Below are 20,180 nucleotides of genomic sequence, written 5' to 3' on the forward strand. Positions count from 1 at the left end.
GTCTAGAAAAAGGAGACTTGCCCTCTCCTCAAACCTTAGGTCAAATATTCTCCATCTACATCTAAATGACTCAACATATCTAGCAACTTTTCGGTTATTCATTTTTGAGAATATTCGTGAACATTTATCCGACATGGGAGTCACAGCTCTCATAGCAACTATCCTTGAAGAAAACAAGATTGCAGTAGCATTCCTTGCTCTACTCGCGGTACCACTCCCCTAATATTTGACGGACTAAAACAGAGCTAATATGTGAAAGTATCCTATATCAAGTGCTATCTACAATATCTATTTCCACCCTCTCGCGAAATTCCCAGGTCCTAAACTTTGGACCGCTTCGCGACTCCCCTTCATATACTACCTTCTCACAGGACAGCTCGTGAAGAAAGTGAAAGAATTCCACGACATCTATGGAGAATTCTACCGTCTCGCGCCGGATGAAGTATCATTTGCCAGCGAGCAAGCTTGGAACGATATATACACTTTTCGTCGCGGACACAAGCGTGCTTTGAGAGACAAGGTTTGATATATTGGTTAGGAAATACGTAACATAAGGATATTAGACACCCATAGCTAACTATCTCAGCACCGAATAATCAAGCCGATAACCTCATTACAACGACCGACTTCAAGTTCCATGCTCGTGTCCGAGGACTGATGAGTAATTCTTTCACCGATGAAGCGCTCCGCACACAGCATCCATTAATCGAATCTCATGCTGACATGCTGATTTCAAGATCAGAGAAGCTGCCGAGAAGCCCGAGAACTCGACTAGAGGTGCTCGAATCAATATTACAGACTGGTTGAACTTTTTCACCATGGACATCATCGGAGATTTGGCATTTGGAGCACCGTTTGGCTGCCTCGAGAAAGGAGAATATCATCATTAGGTCCGTACGCTAATCAGCTATCTCAAGGGGATGTCCATCACTGCAGCTCCTCGGTTCTACCCTACGATGGAATTTCTGTTTCAGAAATTAATTCCGAAAAGAATCATGGAGAAACAGAGGCAGCATAGTGCGTATGCGGAAAAGATGATCAATCGTCGCTTAGATACAAAAGGTGATCGTCCGGATTTTATGACTCCTTTCATGAGAAACAATGTCAATTTTGAAAATATGTCCCGCGAAGAGATCGTATCCACGTTTAATTTCATCATCGTGGGTGGTTCTGAAACTTCGGCAGCAGTGATGACTGGTATCTTCAACCACTTCACCAAAAAGAAAAACAAGCGAATCCTTGACCGACTTTGTAATGACATTAGAACAAAGTTCAGGGAGGAGAAGGAAATCACTTTGGATGCGATCCAAAGCACTCCTATCCCTTATTTGGAAGCTGTAATTAACGAGGGCTTGAGAATATGCAATTCAATTCCTAGTGGACTGCCGCGTGTAGTCCCTGAAGGCGGGGACGAATATTGTGGTATATTCCTCCCGGGAGGTGTGAGTACTCAAAACCCATATATACAGTGATTCATTAAATTAACATTCCAGCAGACACGTCTAGCAGTTCGGACATATGCGACAAATTGATCTAAAAACATATTTGCAGATCCAGACGAATTTGTTCCTGAACGCTGGCTACCGAAAGACCAACAACCGAAAAAATATGCAAATGATCAGCTCTCGGCTAGCAAAACTTTTAGTGTGGGATTCCATAGCTGTCTTGGAAGACCGCTTGCATGGGCAGAGATCCGTCTCGCAGTCACTAGACTCTTGTGGACATTTAATTTTTCAGTTGATGCGGAGGACGAAGTAGATTTTGATGAGTTTCCGGTGATAATGATCATTCAAAGAGCACCTATGAACTTGAGAGCCAAGATCAGGCCTGGAATCTAGCAGCGGTTTCATAGAAAGTGATGAGTGAAAATGTAGGCAATAGGATTGGCCAACGAGGTCGCGACAGGGGTTTCAGGCCTCAGCGCGTTGATCACTGCACGTGCATGGTAGAGGCACAGCTCAGCTGTATCGTGGGAATACTCCTATCTAAGAATAATCAAACCGATAGAACTCCCAGCGAATAAACATTATATCTATGAGCATTTTCTAGACCTGTGTCAAAGAATCTTTCCAGACCGATTGTGCGTTTGTATCAATCTGTGTGACTTGAGCCAATGATGCCACGAGGCACGAGCAAGAGTAGTGGAATGACAACTATCCCGTTGAAACGAAAGGACAAACGAACGCGAGCATATTTTCCCAAGGTAAATTACCATGAATTCCTCAACATAACTTTACATTGACGATATGACAATTTTAGACAAGAACTGGTTGTTGGACTTGCAGGTTCGTACTAAATTTCCGAAACCTTATTTTCACCACCAAGGTCACGTGAGTCGCCAAGATTGACCACAATCTCAGAAAACGGCGAGTCAAATGTGACGAAAAAAAGCCAGATTGTGCTAGATGTGAGGCTTCGGGTTTCAAATGCGATGGGTACTCTGCAGACGCATTTTCACATGCTCACAGGCGCGCAATTGTTGTTCAGAAACCGCAGCCAAAGAGAAAATCTGGTGCAACTCATCGTGCTATACTACCCTCGAAAGGTCTGATACTTCTAATAAGCGATTACTAGCTATTTCTTGTTGTAAAGTCATTCAATTAGTAGCTGACGCGAGGGCAGCACCTAAAACAGCTCGTATAAACATACGAGTCCTGCGACCAAGGAGTCCCATCGTCGAAACCGAACAAGAATACCGGTACTTTTGTTTCTTCACGGAAAGTACTACACGACGGCTATGCGGATTCTTCGAATCAAAACTATGGAGTCATCTAATGTTGCAAGCTGGCGAAGAGGAACGGCCAATTCGGCATGCTATGAGCGCTATAGGGGCTCTTGATTTGATATTGCATACGAAAGAGCAAAGGTCGCAAAGGTCAACTATAGAGGACCATCATATGTTCGCTATCAAACAGTATGATAAAGCAGTGAAATTGATGAAGGAAGATATCGCTGAGAGAGGCCATTCATTAAGAACAGCCTTACTCTTTTGCTTGCTCATTGTATGCTTTGAGAATCTTTATGGGACACAACAATCCGCTACTGTACACATCATAGCTGGAATCCGTCTAATAGAAGCATACCATCATGAACATACATCTAGAAGCGACACGCCTCATCTTCAAAAGCCTGAGGAGTCCGATGCGTCGACCGATTCGGTTACTTTTGGCATAGCTTCTCCAGTGCCAAGTGACGTAGAAGATGAAATCTACCAGGCCTTCGGCTTACTAGAAATCGCTTCGTTGAGCTTCAATGTTGACGGTCGAGGCATGGCCTACCATATGTTAGCTAAGGATTCTGGATCCTCGTGTGTAAAGAACATGCCTTCGCGATTTGCATCTCTCCCGGAAGCCAAGGCCTATTGGGATCTCATCATGCGTCGTCTTTTGCATCTTTTGCCCACGTTGAATACCGCACAAGCAACAATGCGCGGCTACGAGGATGATAATGAGACAGCTATCATGAAGAAACCTTCTTCAGTTGTGATCGAAGAACAAGAGAGATATCTTGCCGAATTAATTTCTTGGCACGAGGCTTTCACACCAGTCTTGCAAAAGTGCCGTCTCTTCCCGAGCCAGAGAGATTTTGCAGGTGCCACAATCCTAAAATTGCGCTGGATTCTCTGTCGCATTGCCATTAACTCCGCATTGATCCCATCGCAAGTCGCTCTTGATCAGTACTTGGAAGATTTCCGCGAAGTCCTTAATTCAGCAAAAAGCTTAATGTCTCATCCAGCATGGACAGGCAAGTTCACATTTGATTCTGGAATCATCAGTCAGATATATGTTGTTGCACTCAAATGTCGAAACTTTCCAATTCGATCGGAAGCTATCTCATTGTTGTTGTCGAAGTCATGGCGCGAGGGGGTGTGGGATAGTGCTGTGGCTGGCAATATTGCTAGAGCAGTTGTGGGCTTGGAAGAGGAAGGTAGAGAAGCTGGCTTCATACCTGAGAGTAAGAGAGTGTATCAGACCTCTATGCGATTCGATTTACAAAAGCGGATTGGAACAGTGAATTGCTTTAGAAATATTAGTAACCCGTCCGAAAGAGAGCACCCGATTACGAAGAGCATCAGGTGGTAAAGCCATGATAATTGGCGATCCTCTCTACAAATCACATGTTTGCTTGAGGCTTACATTGAAAGGAGGATGGAAAGGGCACCTACAAATAACATGGTGGATACTCAATCTGAAGTTGAGTTGGACCTTGGGACTTTAACGATGCGCCAATAAAACCGAGAACATATCAAAAATAAAGCATGTGATCGGCGTGAGGGCGTTGATGATGGAAAGCCGCCCGAGCCGGCTTCAAAGATTAGCCGGCCCCATACGTATAACCAAATATGGTGACAAACATTTAAGCACCCCCACGTCTCGTATGGCGCAGCGGTAGAGTTCATCATTCCCGAGTAATGTTGTCCGCCTCTCTACTTGCATTGGCAGGGCTTCGTCAGTGACAACTTATATAAGACCTGTCTGAACGCAAGTTCAGTCAGGGTAAAAACGATTTGGTTCATTGGGATTCTAGGCGTCCGGGCCTAGAGTTTTGCCATTTTGGAATCCATTTTTGTGGGGCCTAGTAATGGTTGGTCAGCAGTAGCAAGTGAATATATTATTGTTGTTTCAAGGAACCTTGGCTGAAAAGTTTCATTGGAGTACGGGTTTATTGACGGTCAAGTGTTGAAAGTTCACTTCAATTTTTGGATCTTCATTTTTTGTGGATACTATATTTTGTATTAATAGTCGGCTCTTCAAGCGGCCGACTATTACCTTCTCACTCAAAAATGATATTGTCTATTTATCTGCTGTCTAGGATCTAGTGCCTGGGCTAATAATCAATAATTGGGGAAGTCTGTATTCCAAGGTTGTATATGTTATTTTCATGTGGATATGTTGAAGTTTGGCAATAGGTACTAGGTAGGTGCCCAGATGCCGTGCACGTTGAAGAAAGAACAACCTTAGTGATATATTACCTATGTTTCCATGATTCGTTTTCATATATTCATTGTGTTCATTGCAATCTAAAATAAAACCTGATAGTGTGGCAAGTGAATCAATGAGGTGAATTCAGGAAAATCACGTGTAGGGACTATGTTCTCAGTACCTTTCTGCTCGAGTTCACAACAAACTGAAGAAACTCTGTTCACACAGGAAACCACAACCACAATTACAACCTCAAAGAGAAAGTTAAAAAAAAATACCCTTCCAAGTAAGACAAAGTAAGTCCTAATGTTTACTAGATTCTATAGTCAAAAGCAAATACAAGAAACATACCAAGTTTCTATAAACCATCATGGACCCTCCCAACACAACAAGTCAACCCTCGGTCGAGAATCAATCGAATCAATCCTCCTCCGAGTCACTATTCCTGAATAACTTATTCAAGCAACCTCACCCGTTTTTTATCTCTCAGTAAGTTTGATGTATCATCTCATTTGACATAACAATATTGATCATTGACAGGTTATACACTACTGGAAAATACACAGACCTTATCATTAAGTGCCAAGGAAAAGAGTTCAAAGTCCATCGAGCAATTATTTGTTCTCAATCAAAGCCTCTTGCTGCGGCTATAGATCACGGATTTAAGGTAATCAAACTGCAAGGTGATGATGAGTGGCTTGTTCTTGCTGATACCGAGGTTTAGGAAGCTACTGATGGTGTCTTCGATTTTGACGAAGAGGAACCAGAGATTGTGGAGTACATGATCAGATTTCTTTATGATGGTCTCTACTCTGTATCCAAACAACAGAAGCATCCTGATACTGCGACGTGGGGAGGAAACGCAACTTCTGTCATGCCAGATGGAACATCTCTCACTGGAGATTCATCGGACCCGCCATTTTACTTTACTAAGCAATCCTTCCGCGCTCCAGCAAACAGTGATACAAGTGGACCTGAGAAAGTCTTTGGATCAACTCTCCCGGCTGGGCAAAAGTTGTTTCCAAGCTTAAACGGCGCCTCCATTTTCGGACCTCCACAAGCACCAAGAGATAGTGGACGCAACTTGTTCAGCTATGTACCCCAAACTCGTGAAAACTCGTCGTTATTCAGCCTTTACCGCGACGTTACTCCTCGTACTGCACCTGCACCCGCAACTGGAAACACTTTTCGCTCTGTTTCTCCAACTACTACTCAAGCAACTACCTCTCGGTCGACATCAAACGTATTTGAGCCCATTGTTTTTACCAATGCCCCTACAACTGGAAACTCGTTTGCTCCTGTTGCTCCTGTTGCTCCTGTTGCTCCTGTCGATGCCCCTACAACTGCGACCGCATCCTCAACACGGAACTTGTTCGGCACAGAGAATACTTCGCGCAATAATATCGAGGCAGCAAAGACTCCAATCCAATTATCAAAAGGCAAATTTAATTGGTCAGGTCGTGGTAGTCTTTTTGGCAAGAGCGCAACTTATGGTCTGTCATCCGAAAATATCGAGCTTCAAGCGGAGGATTTGATCAAGCATGCAAAGGTCTATATCATGGCAGAAAAATACGATATCCAGTCATTAAAGAGACTTGCTCGTCAAGGATACTCCTCTGTCGCAGATAATTACTGGAACTCTTGTTGCTTCGTTCAAAGTATTGAACTTATTTTCGATGGCACACCTGATATTTCCGAAGGTGATGATCTTCGAAAGGCTGCTCTGGAAGTTGCTAGTAGATATATGAAACAACTTCTAGTGAGGGAAGATTTCGCTCAAATGTGCCAGGAGAGAGGTGATATCAGTTTCGCAATTCTTCAGTGGTCTTCGTGGTCGATGTAATGATTCTAAGGGAGGCAATATGGAATGATTGCTCGATGCTGTAGGCTAGTGGAGTTTTGAGTGGGAGAATGTTCCAGCAGTTATTAAGGATACGAATTTGTCTTCTGTTTTCTAATGATAGGATGATACATGCAAATGAATACGATTTTGTTTCCCAGAGAAAGACAATTGCTTCCTTTGAAAGCTATACGATTCAGGGAATTTAGAACAGTCTACGGGTTTCCAATGTACAATAAGGGGTGATTATCTAGGTAGACTCACGAGAAGACTTCAAAAGTTGAATACAGCAAAATCTCTTCAATGCCAACTCGTTCATCTCAAATGCTGATCAAATAATCCTATGCAGACGAGACAACGAGACTGTACGATGTGAATTCTAGAATTAGACCATTGTCAACTTTGAAATATAGGCTGAAGGTCTTTCATGATTTTGTGCACTCACTATGGGTACCTATCGAATGTTGAGTCCAACACAAAGTCAACATTTGCTTCAAGCTTCCAGCCAGCTTTGATGGAACATATAAAGAACAAGCTCTGAATAAATCGAATTAATTTATTGCTGTGAATATAAACGTGACTTCGTACCAACTCCATCAAATACCGGTGCGATGTTTCTTCTGTACAAGCAGTCATGAATCAACACCAAAAAGCAAATGCTGAAGCCCGGCATGGGTAAGTCAAGCCGTCTGATTTTGCCTACCTCAACTAACCTGTAAGAATTTACCAATCGAAGGACTACCATGATATCGAATTGAAGTGCAAGGACGGCGTTATCTTCGCACATAGTGCAATACTGCTACCTCGCTCCGCGGTCCTCGCAAATAGGGAAGATGAGAGATGGAGCGTCACTGAACCAAATCTACGACACTTTGATATGTCAGATCAGCATTCACTCATCGTCAACGCAGCGCTTTCGTACATCTATACTTCCGAATACAATGATGTCCCTTCTGGCATCTATTCAAATTTGAATGTGCTTCCTCGCATACTTCCCCTGCCTCATCAACCCCAGCATTCCTTTCCACCTGCTCAAAACCTTGACGACTCACGATTGGTTTTCAACACGGAAATGTACATCTTCGCCCGCAAATACAAGATCGAAACGCTGGAATGCCTAGCCGTCGAGAAATTCAATGGTGTCGCGCATCTCGCTTCACCTCCCTTACTTACCCCCAACACAGAAGTACTAGAGAGAAGACCTGCTTTTGTCGCAGCCGGATCTCTCCTCTGCGACAACATGCCGGATCTTGTCGACAGGGAGAGCGATGAGTTATGGAGGAGTATTAAAGTGATATCGTTCATGAATTACATGATTTTGAAGGACGCGAGATGGACGGATCGGCAAGAGACGAGAATTTTTTGGGAAAGGGAAGATTTTGTGACCGAGCTGTTAGAAACGGGATGGCATCTGCATCGCGACGTTTCAATGCGTCTGAGAAACATGGGGTAATTTGCCAGAAGTGATGGTTGGAGAAATTAATCTTCATTGATAGAGAGCCAAAGTCACTTTTTTATACAGGTCATTATGACCTTGTCAATCAAATTGAGATTTATGAATTGCAGCAAAAATGTAGAGAGTTCGCTTAATCTCATCGTTTAATCATTGTAGTCTTTACGACTTTCGTATCAAGTTCATCAATGAAACAAGCGCTTGCTGTAAATTCCTGCTCAATTGACCGATTTATTGAAGTGTAATGCCGATTAGTTAAGAACGTGCCATTTGCCTTTGATATTCAGATGGATACCCGTCCCTCATTCGGATTTCGGAGAAAACAAATCAAAGGGAAACGATAGAAACTTTCTGTGTTCTTATAATATGACAATAATTTACAAGCGCTATCTTGTTTCATGAAGTCAATGCATGATATTTCACCACCTCGCGCCGTTTATTTCTTTCCCTTTGTCTTCTTCTTACTAGTTTGCCTCCTCTCACCATCAGGTCTTCCCAATACACCTCTCGTTCTTTGGTATTGCAAGACGATATTCTGCACACTACCCATATCATGCTTGGGCTTCCTCATGTATGTCAACCTGGCTCTTCTGGCTCTCTTAGCCTTTCTCTGTACCACCTCGATACCTTCCACGTTGGGGCTGTATATCTTATACCACATCTCGACACCCACTCTCGTCAACTCATTTCTCAATAAGATGCCCGTCTCCACACCACGTCGTCGAATGTTGATGCATACTCCGGCAAATGGATCGCCAGTTTTGAGTCGTACTAGAAGAATATCGCCAACTCTGGCCGCTTCTGGGTTTGTTTTAGAAAATAGATTGGTACGGGCACCAGTGGGATCGAGGACGGCAATTTGCTCTGCGTGAATGTTTTTTATTGGTTCCTTGAAGATCTGAGCTGGCGATGAGGGTGGAGGATAGGTTTTGATTTTTCGGACAGCTGTTTAGGGTATCAGTATAAAGAGGAGCTCAATTGTAAGATTGGTGGAGTGCCGACCTTGAGTCTGAAGAGGAGTCTGCGACGCCGGTTTCGAGTGATGATATGTAGTCAAAGACCTGGCAATGGTCTTCTGTTGTCTCGATTGCCTCAAAAGAAATTTCCAACAGCTCAGTGGCCGCAATGTGGGTGTCATGGTTGCCATGGTTGCTGTGGTCTAGATTTTGTGTTGAAGTGAGGTTGAATGCGACCAATCTGAAAAATTCTGCCGCTCTTGGGGTCACCGCCTAAATATTTAAATCAGAACTCCAAACCCTCTTGATGATAACGATCGACCTCACCCCTCCAATTTGTAACCGTACACTCTTACAAGGCTACCTGAATTTACTCCCCAGGTCATTATGAGTGGTAAAGGTCTTTCCAAGGTCGTTCGTGGCAGCGAATGCTTGTTCAAACATGCGCCACTGAAATTGACCAGACAACAACGATCTTTCACAAGTTCTCCAGTATGCCAAAAAGTTGGTATGTGATTGAAATGCTCAAATTGTATCCCATGTGTTGACTTCAGAGTAGGCCAAGTTCCATCTTTCTCTCCAACCTCCTCCGCAGAGCTTGACGCCTTACTTTTGAAATACCGAAAGAATCTTTTCCTACCCGCACATCTTTCAGAATACGACCAGGAGCTAGTATACGGCAGGAAACATGCAGAATCACTCAAGACTGATCCCGTCAAGGTCCAGATTGGTGGAGAAGAATTCATCCTGGAGCACATAAACCAGTTGAGAGATCTACCGGGCACCACGAAAGGATTTAGACAAGTTCTTAATCTCATGATGGAAAAGAAGGATTGGGACAATCTACCACAATTTCTCGAGGGATATCGCGATTGTAGACGACCTTTAGCCCATGCCTTATATTGTCAGACGATTCGACGGGCTGGTTTGGTAGGACGAATGGATGCTGTTATTGAGGCGGCAAGAAGAGTTCGCTACACAGGGTTTCGCTTGAACGACGAAGAAGTTGTTTTGCAAATGATGTACTGGATCTACTACAAGGCACAGGTCAGTGGCTTTGAAGAGCACGAAACGAAACAGGCGCTTGCATGGGCAGAAGCCGTGGCAGATTTGCTTGAGGATCCAAGACATGCTGGAGATAAGGGTCCATTACTTGCAGAGGGCGCGAATGACGTACGGGCTCTTCCGGAGGTTATTGGTATATTATTACAGTTGGCTGCAGTTCGCGCCGTAAAACATACGGATGGGAAAGATTTGGATGGAAAGGTCGCAACTTATGCTACAAGGCTACTTGGAACGGCATACGACTTGAGCACTTCTTTACTCAATCTTAAGAGGCCAGAGGTACGGGTGTATTCGAAATCCGGCGCCGTCGAATCAGATATAGCCAGTCAAACTAAAATGGATGGTGGAGATTATTCTGCAGAGGAAATACAGAAAAAGACTATCCGGGCTAAGAACCATTGGCTTGTAGCTGCAGTACCAGTGCTACATGGGATGAAGACAGCATTACATGTTTTCGACCCATCAACGGTAGCTTCATCGAAGTTGAAGGAGAACATACCTCGATTAGAGAAACGTGTTAATAGGTACGCATCCGACTTGAAGGGAATCGCTGCGGGAAACCTGGGTTATAGAACATATACCAATTTATTTGGCTCAGCATGAGTCACATGTTTCTTTTAATGATCGGATGAAAACTTTTGTATTTGTATATACTTGTACAATAATTTAAGGAAGCACAATATACTTCTCTAAATGCTTTGGAATTGCTCCTAGAAGTTTCTTTTCCGACAACCACTTCTTGGAGAATAATCGATCTGCATATCTGTATGCGCCATCGCATAGTATTGTCACAACAGTGTGGCCCTTTCCGAGTTTTTCGGCTAGTTCCTTTGCAGCAGCGACATTCAAACAAGAGCTCGCTCCGAGGTACAACCCTTCCTCATCTAAACAACGGTAGACCATCTCGATACTCTTCTCATCACTAATGTGCATTGAGCCGTCTAATAAATCAATGTCTGGTTTTAAGTTGTCTGTAACTCTGCCTTGACCGATTCCCTCTGTGATACTGGAGCCAGTTCTATCCACCAGCTTTCCACCTGACTGAATGTATGAATGCAAAACGCTTCCCGGAGGATCCGCAAGGTAACACTTGACCCTTCCGTCGGACTTTGTCTTCAAGTATCGAGTGATTCCGGCCAAAGTACCTGCGGTTCCCGTGGCACAGGTGAAGGCATCCACCTTGCCATTGGTCTGATTCCATATCTCTGGCCCAGTAGTCTCAATGTGGGCTCGTCTATTCGCGATATTATCGAATTGATTTGTCCAAACCGCGTTCTCTAATTTATCCGCATGGCGCTTTGCTTGATGATTGTAATTTTGTGGATTGTCGAAAGCTACTGCTGGTACTGGATACACTTCGGCACCCAATAATCTTAAAAGATCAATCTTTCCTTGAGATTGTGTATTGGGCATGTAGATGACGAGCTTGTAACCTTTAGACCTGCAAACGTGTGCGAGACCAATTCCTGTATTTCCAGCGGTTCCTTCGACAACAGTTCCTCCTGGCTTCAGCAATCCCCTCTCTTCGGCGTCTTTCACAACATATAGAGCTGCTCGGTCCTTGATTGATCCTCCAGGGTTCATAAACTCAGCCTTTCCCAATACTTCACAACCAGTTGAATCAGAGATGTGATTTAGTCGAATGAGTGGAGTGTTTCCGATTGCTATGATCCTTTAGTCAATAATTCATAGTGCGCCGTGAACTACCAAGATTCAACGAACCTCCAGTTAAACCCTTTACCACGCCCTGAGCTTTAGAAACTCCAATTCCATATTGATTTGGAGCTTCCATCTGAGCAACATTTTCCGCAGCTCTTACAGCTGTGGTCGCAAAGCGACGAACACCAGATCGAAACATCTTTAAGATGAATTGGTAAAACAATTGAACCAAGCTTTGCACTTAGCTTTTGCACTTAGCTTTTGCACTTGACTTTGATACTTCCCGAGATTCTTTATCCGATTTTAAATGCCTCGCACTGGCCCGATGTCGCCATCGACACTTTGTCCCGCAGGCGGGTCTTATCCTTATCGCTGACAACGGTTCATGACTAAGCAGGGGTAGGAAAGTAACAATCAATGTCAACAAACAGCAAACATCAAGTGTGAAATGAAAAAGTTATTGATCATCTAACGCGTCCATGCAGCTTGCGACTATACTGTTCCGACTCTCACTATAGTCTCCCCTACAAATAACACAGTTGCGTATTCTACGTGCGACGAATATACGACCACCAAACGAAACAATCTACGTTAAAAACGCAATTTTTCGTTTCAGACCCAAACCCAAGGAAACAAGATGCCAGGGAAAGTCTCCAGCAGGAGCTCGAGGACATCTGCCTCTGGATCCCGCAAATCATCTACGGTGGAACCGAGTAGTCGCAGATCTGCTACATCCAAATCATCAACACCATACGTTGAGATTCCAGAAGAGACACCTGACAATGAGTTGCGCACGCAAATTTCATCCATATTCCGAGATTCCCAAAGAAACACCGCATCGCATAGAAAATTAGTCGTTAACTTGCGAAAATTACAGGAGGCCTGCTGTTATGAGCCAACTAGCAAGAACAATAAAACTGGCGCAGAAGACTTTGAGGAGGAGGAATTTACATACGAGTTCACAAGATGTGTTCTCAGAGTGATGCCGATCAAGAAGAGTGAGAGTGTTGGAGAAAAGGCGATTCGTTTTATTGGGCTGTTCTTGAGACATGCTAATGAGAAGGATAATGAAGTGACCCCAGCAAATGAAGAGGAGGATGGAGTCTTGGTTGAGACGCCGAGTACGAGACTAACAAGTCACCTCATGACGACTATTTTACCTCTTTTGACGGCCAAAGAGAAATTTGTGCGGTTCAGATCCACGCAGCTGATTTCGCATATCATTAACTCTCTCGATTCGATTGATGACGATCTCTTTCAGCAACTCCGACATGGGCTTCTGCGCAGAATTCACGATAAAGAAGCGATGGTGAGAGTGCAAGCTGTGCTGGGTCTTGGCAGATTGGCTGGAAACGAAGCAGAGGGGGAGGCAGATGAAAGTGATGATGAATCTTCTGGGGGTTTGCTTGTCAAACTATTAGCAGTTTTGCAAAATGATCCTAGTGCCGACGTTCGAAGGTCTCTTTTGATCAATCTACCAATTTTGCCCAATACGCTTCCATACTTGCTAGAAAGGGCTAGAGACCAGGACCCTGCAACTCGTCGGGCACTTTATTCTCGACTTTTACCAGCACTCGGAGATTTCCGACATTTGTCACTCTCGATGCGTGAAAAGCTATTACGATGGGGTCTTCGCGACCGAGATGAAAACGTTCGCAAAGCGGCAGGGAGACTTTTCCGAGAACGTTGGATTGAAGATTGCTTGGCTTCAGCCGCAGCAGAGTCTGCGGAAGGTGAGGCAACCGAAGAGAATAGAACGCCGAATATGGACGCGCTATTAGAACTTCTTGAAAGAATTGATGTTGTTAATTCTGGGGTTGAAAATGGGGTTGCGCTAGAGGCGATGAAGGGTTTTTGGGAGGGCCGACCCGACTTTCGAGATGCCGTTGAATTCGATGATCGCTTCTGGGACACCTTATCGGCGGAAGCTGTATTCATGGCAAGAAGTTTCAACGATTTCTGTCGGAACGATGGAAATAGCAAGTATGAGGCTTTGATTGAAGAGAAAATGCCCGAAGTTACGAAGCTGGCATTTTACCTCCACAGGTACACTGCTGTTTTGGTAGAGGCTCTCAAGAGGATCGCAACGCAGGAGGAGATCACCGAGGATGTAGCGGAAGAGGAAGATACCGTAGAGCAAGAATTTATTGTCGAACAACTACTCCACATTGCTCGAACTCTGGACTACTCAGATGAAGTTGGACGACGGAAAATGTTCACGCTTCTGAGACAGCACTTGGCGATTCCGGAGCTGCCTGAGGAAGTTACTAAACTAACCGTTGAAGTCCTTAGAGGAATTTGTGCCGCAACTCCTGCTGGTGAAAGGGAATTCTGTAGTGTAGTCTTGGAAGCCGTTGCAGATGTTCATGATACGGTTACTGATGAACAAGATTTCGAGGATGCGGAAGAGAGCTTCCATTCTGCAAGATCTGACGTCAGTGATGATGAGAAGCCCACCAGAGGCAAGAAAAAGCCCCCAATGACGGAAGAAGAAGAGCAAGAGAAAGCGGTCCGTGAAATTATGGTCAATATGAAATGCTTGCATATTGTGCAATGTATGCTTGAAAATGTTGAGGGAAGTCTTAAGGAGAACCCGGATCTTGTAGCCATGCTCAACAACCTTGTTGTGCCAGCTGTGCGTAGTCATGAAGCACCTGTGCGAGAACGTGGTCTTCTCTGCATTGGCCTGTGTTCTCTTCTTGACAAATCTTTGGCCGAGGAGAATCTGGCTCTTTTCATACATTTCTTTAGCAAAGGCCACTCTGCTCTTCAAATCACTGCTTTGCAGATCTTGACCGACATGCTCAATCAACACGGTGCCCAACTTCTGGAATCGAACCCTACAATTTTGACCAAGGTTTATCTGAAGGCTTTGAAATCCGGTGCCAAAGACCCTGAAGTCCAGGCAGCAGCTACCGTTGCTGTTGCTAAGCTCCTATTGGGACGTGTAATTACGGATGCTTCGTCTGCTATCGATGATCTATTGAAGACATTGGTTGTCCTTTACTTTGATCCAAGCACAGCTCACAACCAAGGTGTTCGGCAAACACTTACCTATTTCCTACCAGTTTATTGTTATAGCAGGGCAGAAAATCAAGATAGGATGCGTGGAGTGGCACTAGATGCCATGCACAAACTTTTTGAAACGCAAGATGACGATGAGGATGCTGAGGCTGAAATGGTTGGTCTTGGGACGATTGGTGCCCATTTGGTAGATTGGACAGACCCTAGAAAATGCTATGTTCCTGGAAATCAACTCACATTATCCGATGATGCAGCTAAGAAAGCAGTTAATGGAGATGTCCATCTTGATTTTGCTATGGATATTTTGGAAAGGTTAAACTCTTCTATGAGACGTAAGTTGAAATATTCCTAGTGTTGTAAGACCTAAACTAATACTTCAAGCAGTGGAAGAAAAGAAAACTCTCACACCTCTTCTTGCCAAACTTCACATCTCACCAGCTTCATCCGAGGATAAACTCCGTGCCACATATGAGGAGGTGACTGAGGCCGTCGAGAACAAAAAGTTGGGCCTCGATGCTACTAGTAGAAATGCTTTGTTTAAGATACACGTTACTCTTGGTAAGATTGTAAATTCTCTCGTCGAAAAAGATACGAGAGAAGAAAGTGTTTTGAGAGGAGGAAGTGTGATGAGGGAAAGTGTAAGGGGCGAAAGCGTGCCGCTCGGTGATAGCAACAGAAGTAGGGCCGGAAGTGTGGAATCCAAAAAGAGCAGAGGTCCGGAAGTGATAATGGACAACACAATCAAAATGGAGAGCGTAGAGGAAGACGAAGAGGAAAACGCGGAGGAAGAAGATGTCGATGAAAGCGAAGGAACAGTCGTTGCTGAACAAGAAAAGACTATCGTTCGTCCCGACGAGGAGGAATCATTGTTAGAACAACAATTGCAGGACAGTCTAGTTGAAAGTCTTTTGGATGATGATGGAGATATTGAGATGGGTATGTAGGGCTGAGGTTTATATGAGTAATGGTTTGGGATATTGTCCTTGGAGTTCGGTTTGGTTTAGTGTGTTGGATTAACGAATCTATGAATTGATGCCCTCATCATTGGGATAAGGAACCTGGATTGAATTCAGTGTATTGCAGAATATCTACTAAGCGTGATGGTTTTTTTGTGTTGAGGAAACGCCAAAACCCACTCGGCACTTGGACTTTGCATTCAAGCATCCTAGAAGGTGCTGTTATAGAGTATAGCTTCTAAGGCAGATTGAGATATCGCTCAAGAAAACGCGAACTACATGATCTTGAAATGATCTTCCCTGCGTCATCTATGTACTCTCTTCTTTGAAAATCGATATTGAACGAGACTTCCTCTCTTTGAGGCGGTCCAAGAGAGAAGACGACTCTTTTATACATCTGTCTGAATCATTCGTAGTGCCCTTTGGACAATGCTACGCTACACCATGCGAGGTCTACAGATATCATAATTTCGATTTCCCATCCGAATCCTTACTCCACAAGCCATCCCATTCTACCTTATGCTCTAAATGTTCTTTCCGGGTTGGCACACGCACTTTATGATGTTCACACGTGCAATAAATGATTAATCCATCTTGACTAGTCATGGTACCACGAAGCATCGCCATCGTTTTGCCATATTGTACTACTTCGGTATAGATGCGAACAGTTGTACCTGGATTTGTTAATATTGATCATTCTCTGAAAGTAGTATTTCTAGCACATGATTAAATGGAAATCTACTAGGTACGTACCAATAGGAACAGCCCTTAAGTAACTCAAATTGAGTGTCCTCGTTACACCACCCAGAAAACTACCTCCCGTTAGCATTAGCATATATCACAAACGTACTCCCAGATTCCAGAAGGAAAGAAAACCTACTCCCAAGATCCAGGTTTAGCAACAGGTCCCAAAGCAAACGTAGTACACATGTCAAATATGACACCACCGGCTCCTCCATGCATCACATTGTTGATATTGCTATATTGTTCGTCTATTAGAAATTCGAAGGTTACGGTTCCTGAGGGGGTGGCATCAATGATTTTGATGTTTTCCATGAGGTGAGAGTCAAAGCCTTTGAAATTTTGGGCTTGGGCGATTAGTCGGTATCTGGGGGTTTGTTAGAGGGGAGTGGGAAAGGGGGAGGTAGGATTTAGGGGGGTAGGAATATGAAGTGAAGAACTGGTGTGAAAATTGAGACGAAAATGGTCAATAGCTATAGAGAAAAATCAAATTGATACCGAAGGACTTCTTAAAGTTGTGGTATAGTACTACTAACCACCCAGAAAGAGAGAGTTCTTCATTGCGAGAAGTCGGCAAAAAAATACCACCACTGCACAAGTACCGTACGATGCTGTAGCAAATACTTCCACTTGGCGCATGTAGTTAAATGAATTCCCGACACAGAAATATAAAGAAACTAAAAAAGAATACCTCTCAAAAATCGCCTCGACACCCTTCATAGCCTCCTCCCGTGACTTCGACATCTTGCACCAGATACCCCTCTTTCTTCTATCCTACTCAAATTACTCTTTTAGAAATGAAAAAAAGAAACGTTACTTTGCATGAAATGAATGTAAATTGAGTAAAATCTAAAACGTTGAAGCGTCACGACAATCTTGTAGCTATAGCTTGAATGGCAACCAAGATCGAGCAGTAGACGCGACGTTCTTGCCGAGGTTCGGATGGCGGATCGGATCATGAGGTTTGGTGGGATAAAGTAATCTTGTGAAGGGGTGGGTTGTGAGATTATGTAAGCAGGGACTTGTGGGAAGTGAGGTTTGTTTTTGATGTTGATGAGAGAAGGTTTTTTGTTATATCAAGCAACTTGATGAACCCATCAGGTTAAGCTGGGCTCATATCATTACCAGAAGGAGCGGCTAACTCTATGTTATCATTAGTAGTGGGCTAGTCTTCTAAATCACTCGAGAAGGCTAATCGAATTCTACTTTTTTCAATCGCGGGCCAGTATTTCAATACATACTTCTATAAAATAGCATTGAAAAGAATGCGCTTCAGCCTACAAATGATTTAGCGAAGGCTTATTTTTTCCTTTTCTTTTTTTTCAAGAACCAGCTCTCTATTCAAACTAAATACGAGTTATCCATCTTCCCCAAGAATGATATCAACAATTAGTCTTTCTTTCTATATCAATGTAACTGTACAGACAGCAAGATTCAATTTTTGATGGCAGTTCATAGTAGTTGTCAAAGGGACATGAATTGGAGATTATCTTCACCGTTTTCATTGTCATTATCATTTATACATTCATCACTTTCGTGAAAATGGAAGGTGCTGAGATAGTTCCAGCCAGACTCTGTTAATAGATTGGTCTTCCTTCAACACTCTTGAGTATTTTAGTGAAGGTTTTAGATTGTTACCATAGATTTTATAAATAATGCTGGTCACTTCAGCGGAAACTTCGACATAAGGTTGGGTTCTCATACATTCCTATCTCATGTCTATCTCTTCATCAAGCATCCATTCCTTACCCATGACCTCCAGGGTTGTCATAGTCAAATGGTACGATATCAATATGTACGTTGCCATTTATTCACTAAATCGCCTGACACATCACGGAGAGTCTCTTAACTATAAAAACATTGATCAAGGCAGAGAAAGTGATAATCAAGAACAAACGATAGACCTGCAGATGTGGCTGCTAGGTCTTCAAATTGCGTTTTCATGGCTACAAAATTACCTTACCTGTATTCCAAACCCCCAAGTTTGGACACTTCTTCAAGCCCGGAACAAGTCAAACTGGTACTCATTTCTAAGGGATTGTTGTCGTTTGTGTCAGACGAGTATTCAAAAGGGATGACTACAAAATGTACCACCGATAACAGCGGAAATTGCGCTTTTCGGGAATTATAGCTCACCAGTATCGATAGTGAGAATTAGAAAACAGGTACAGTCAATTTTTTGGATATATATTGAAAGAAATAAAAGGGACAAGACTCTCAGAGATTTCTCGCGCACGTTCAGCGAGAGGATTATCTGTTCGTCCTCTGTTGGCTTGTATCTCTGTGACTTCATATCTACAGGGAATTCAAATGGATCCAAGACGGATTTTTATACCAGTTAGAACCTCATCGCGGCCAAGAAAGTGAATCACTTGCTAGCTGGAGATCCTTTGTTGCAAAACAGAGCACCTGATGAATAGTAACCTAATCGTAACAGTATAAAAATACATCACTATAACTCCTACACAAGACACAATCACAAGCCCAAAGCAGATTGAAGATATATAATGTGTCCTGGATCTGGACTCTTTCACAAAGGTCTGAATGAGAACCAGATAAAGCTAGAGTAAGAAGATACTTAGATTGGAAAGCCCGAGACATTTTCCTTGTATTGATACTATATTGGACATTTCAATGAGATCGTGTTTGAGGTGACGATGAAAAGTTCTTCGATGATAATGATCACCGCAACCAAAAGCTTCGGCAATGAAGATTGTAAGGATCAATTGAGGACGTTGCAGTGCTAATATGTAACATAGTCAAGTACCTAAAGTCGTGGTTTCATGCAACGACTGAAGCTAGAGTTTCAAGATCCTGAGCTTTACCCATTCTTTGCTTTCTAGCGTATATTAGAGTTCGCAAACCTCATGGAATTCAAAGGCTTCGTTTAAATACGAAGATATTGCAGCGACCTCATTAGAAAATCTCGAATCCGTATGTAAAGATTCACTATACCCCGTCAATGTATCAACATCCATGAATATACCCATCAACTCTTCCCCAGAAAACCTATCGGACAGCGAAAAATGAGAACATTGAGGTATTTAAAGAACAAGGAAAACAGGATTCTAAGATCCCAAACCACAAGTCAAAAAGGTAGATATAAGCCAAGGGGGTACCCGCAGTTCCATCCATATCTTTCGATTTGACTAGATATCTAGTTACTTAGTTCTTATTTGGTAATTCTACTGGCCGAGAATCTTGCTGATTTAAAAGAGAAATTTTTGTATCGTCAATTGTCAATAAGTAATCAGAAAACAATAATGAGTGAATCTCCACGCAACAATAGCGACAATGACAATTTCAATTCGACGATACTCAACTATCTTGACAATCAAGACAAACTCGCCGTGCGAAAATCGGGAAGAGAAATCTTGTAAAGCGCGACTAAGTGCAGTACACCTACAGAAAAGCTGACCTAGATGGTATTTGATCTCTCATCTTGGAAAATTGAAAGCTTGTCCGTTTATTGCAAGGTGTTGAATGTCTTAAATACTCAGGTCTGTCGGTCGGAAGATTGTGAATTATCTTGGCGCATGCTTTTGCGGGGTGAATATATTCACT

The 20,180-nt window shown here is 43.2% G+C and overlaps 9 protein-coding genes across 9 annotated transcripts; 6 read left to right on the plus strand and 3 right to left on the minus strand.

Moving 5' to 3' along the window:
- Positions 1 to 133: 133 nt before the first annotated feature.
- EAF02_008276 (uncharacterized protein) lies at positions 134 to 1,838 on the plus strand (the record flags this gene model as incomplete). The annotated part of the gene is made up of 5 exons (XM_038904324.1): positions 134 to 208; positions 260 to 520; positions 738 to 853; positions 908 to 1,422; positions 1,552 to 1,838. The coding sequence occupies 5 exons, from the start codon at positions 134 to 136 to the stop codon at positions 1,836 to 1,838; spliced, it is 1,254 nt and encodes a 417-aa protein (XP_038756046.1).
- A 278-nt stretch (positions 1,839 to 2,116) lies between these two features.
- Positions 2,117 to 4,082, plus strand: EAF02_008277 (uncharacterized protein; the record flags this gene model as incomplete). The annotated part of the gene is made up of 4 exons (XM_038904325.1): positions 2,117 to 2,203; positions 2,260 to 2,285; positions 2,361 to 2,545; positions 2,623 to 4,082. 4 exons carry the CDS (start codon positions 2,117 to 2,119, stop codon positions 4,080 to 4,082), a joined length of 1,758 nt encoding a protein of 585 aa, XP_038756047.1.
- A 1,210-nt stretch (positions 4,083 to 5,292) lies between these two features.
- Positions 5,293 to 6,765, plus strand: EAF02_008278 (uncharacterized protein; the record flags this gene model as incomplete). Its single annotated transcript, XM_038904326.1, has 3 exons — positions 5,293 to 5,411; positions 5,463 to 5,589; positions 5,647 to 6,765. The coding sequence occupies 3 exons, from the start codon at positions 5,293 to 5,295 to the stop codon at positions 6,763 to 6,765; spliced, it is 1,365 nt and encodes a 454-aa protein (XP_038756048.1).
- A 631-nt stretch (positions 6,766 to 7,396) lies between these two features.
- On the plus strand, positions 7,397 to 8,215 carry EAF02_008279 (uncharacterized protein; the record flags this gene model as incomplete). The annotated part of the gene is made up of 2 exons (XM_038904327.1): positions 7,397 to 7,437; positions 7,483 to 8,215. 2 exons carry the CDS (start codon positions 7,397 to 7,399, stop codon positions 8,213 to 8,215), a joined length of 774 nt encoding a protein of 257 aa, XP_038756049.1.
- A 436-nt stretch (positions 8,216 to 8,651) lies between these two features.
- EAF02_008280 (uncharacterized protein) lies at positions 8,652 to 9,362 on the minus strand (the record flags this gene model as incomplete). Its single annotated transcript, XM_038904328.1, has 2 exons — positions 8,652 to 9,160; positions 9,218 to 9,362. The coding sequence occupies 2 exons, from the start codon at positions 9,360 to 9,362 to the stop codon at positions 8,652 to 8,654; spliced, it is 654 nt and encodes a 217-aa protein (XP_038756050.1).
- Positions 9,363 to 9,473: 111 nt separating this feature from the next.
- Positions 9,474 to 10,855, plus strand: EAF02_008281 (uncharacterized protein). The gene is made up of 2 exons (XM_038904329.1): positions 9,474 to 9,679; positions 9,731 to 10,855. The coding sequence occupies exons 1-2, from the start codon at positions 9,559 to 9,561 to the stop codon at positions 10,837 to 10,839; spliced, it is 1,230 nt and encodes a 409-aa protein (XP_038756051.1). The 5' UTR covers positions 9,474 to 9,558; the 3' UTR covers positions 10,840 to 10,855.
- A 47-nt stretch (positions 10,856 to 10,902) lies between these two features.
- On the minus strand, positions 10,903 to 12,094 carry EAF02_008282 (uncharacterized protein; the record flags this gene model as incomplete). The annotated part of the gene is made up of 2 exons (XM_038904330.1): positions 10,903 to 11,900; positions 11,959 to 12,094. 2 exons carry the CDS (start codon positions 12,092 to 12,094, stop codon positions 10,903 to 10,905), a joined length of 1,134 nt encoding a protein of 377 aa, XP_038756052.1.
- Positions 12,095 to 12,532: 438 nt separating this feature from the next.
- EAF02_008283 (uncharacterized protein) lies at positions 12,533 to 15,863 on the plus strand (the record flags this gene model as incomplete). The annotated part of the gene is made up of 2 exons (XM_038904331.1): positions 12,533 to 15,251; positions 15,304 to 15,863. The coding sequence occupies 2 exons, from the start codon at positions 12,533 to 12,535 to the stop codon at positions 15,861 to 15,863; spliced, it is 3,279 nt and encodes a 1,092-aa protein (XP_038756053.1).
- A 212-nt stretch (positions 15,864 to 16,075) lies between these two features.
- EAF02_008284 (uncharacterized protein) lies at positions 16,076 to 17,540 on the minus strand. The gene is made up of 4 exons (XM_038904332.1): positions 17,308 to 17,540; positions 16,756 to 16,983; positions 16,629 to 16,687; positions 16,076 to 16,549 (listed from the first exon to the last, which is right to left on the minus strand). The coding sequence occupies exons 1-4, from the start codon at positions 17,358 to 17,360 to the stop codon at positions 16,338 to 16,340; spliced, it is 552 nt and encodes a 183-aa protein (XP_038756054.1). The 5' UTR covers positions 17,361 to 17,540; the 3' UTR covers positions 16,076 to 16,337.
- Between the last annotated feature and the right edge of the window lie 2,640 nt (positions 17,541 to 20,180).

This window comes from Botrytis sinoallii, assembly GCF_014898435.1.
Source record: "Botrytis sinoallii strain Bc 23 chromosome Unknown BSIN_015, whole genome shotgun sequence".
NCBI classification, from domain to species: Eukaryota; Fungi; Ascomycota; class Leotiomycetes; order Helotiales; family Sclerotiniaceae; genus Botrytis; species Botrytis sinoallii.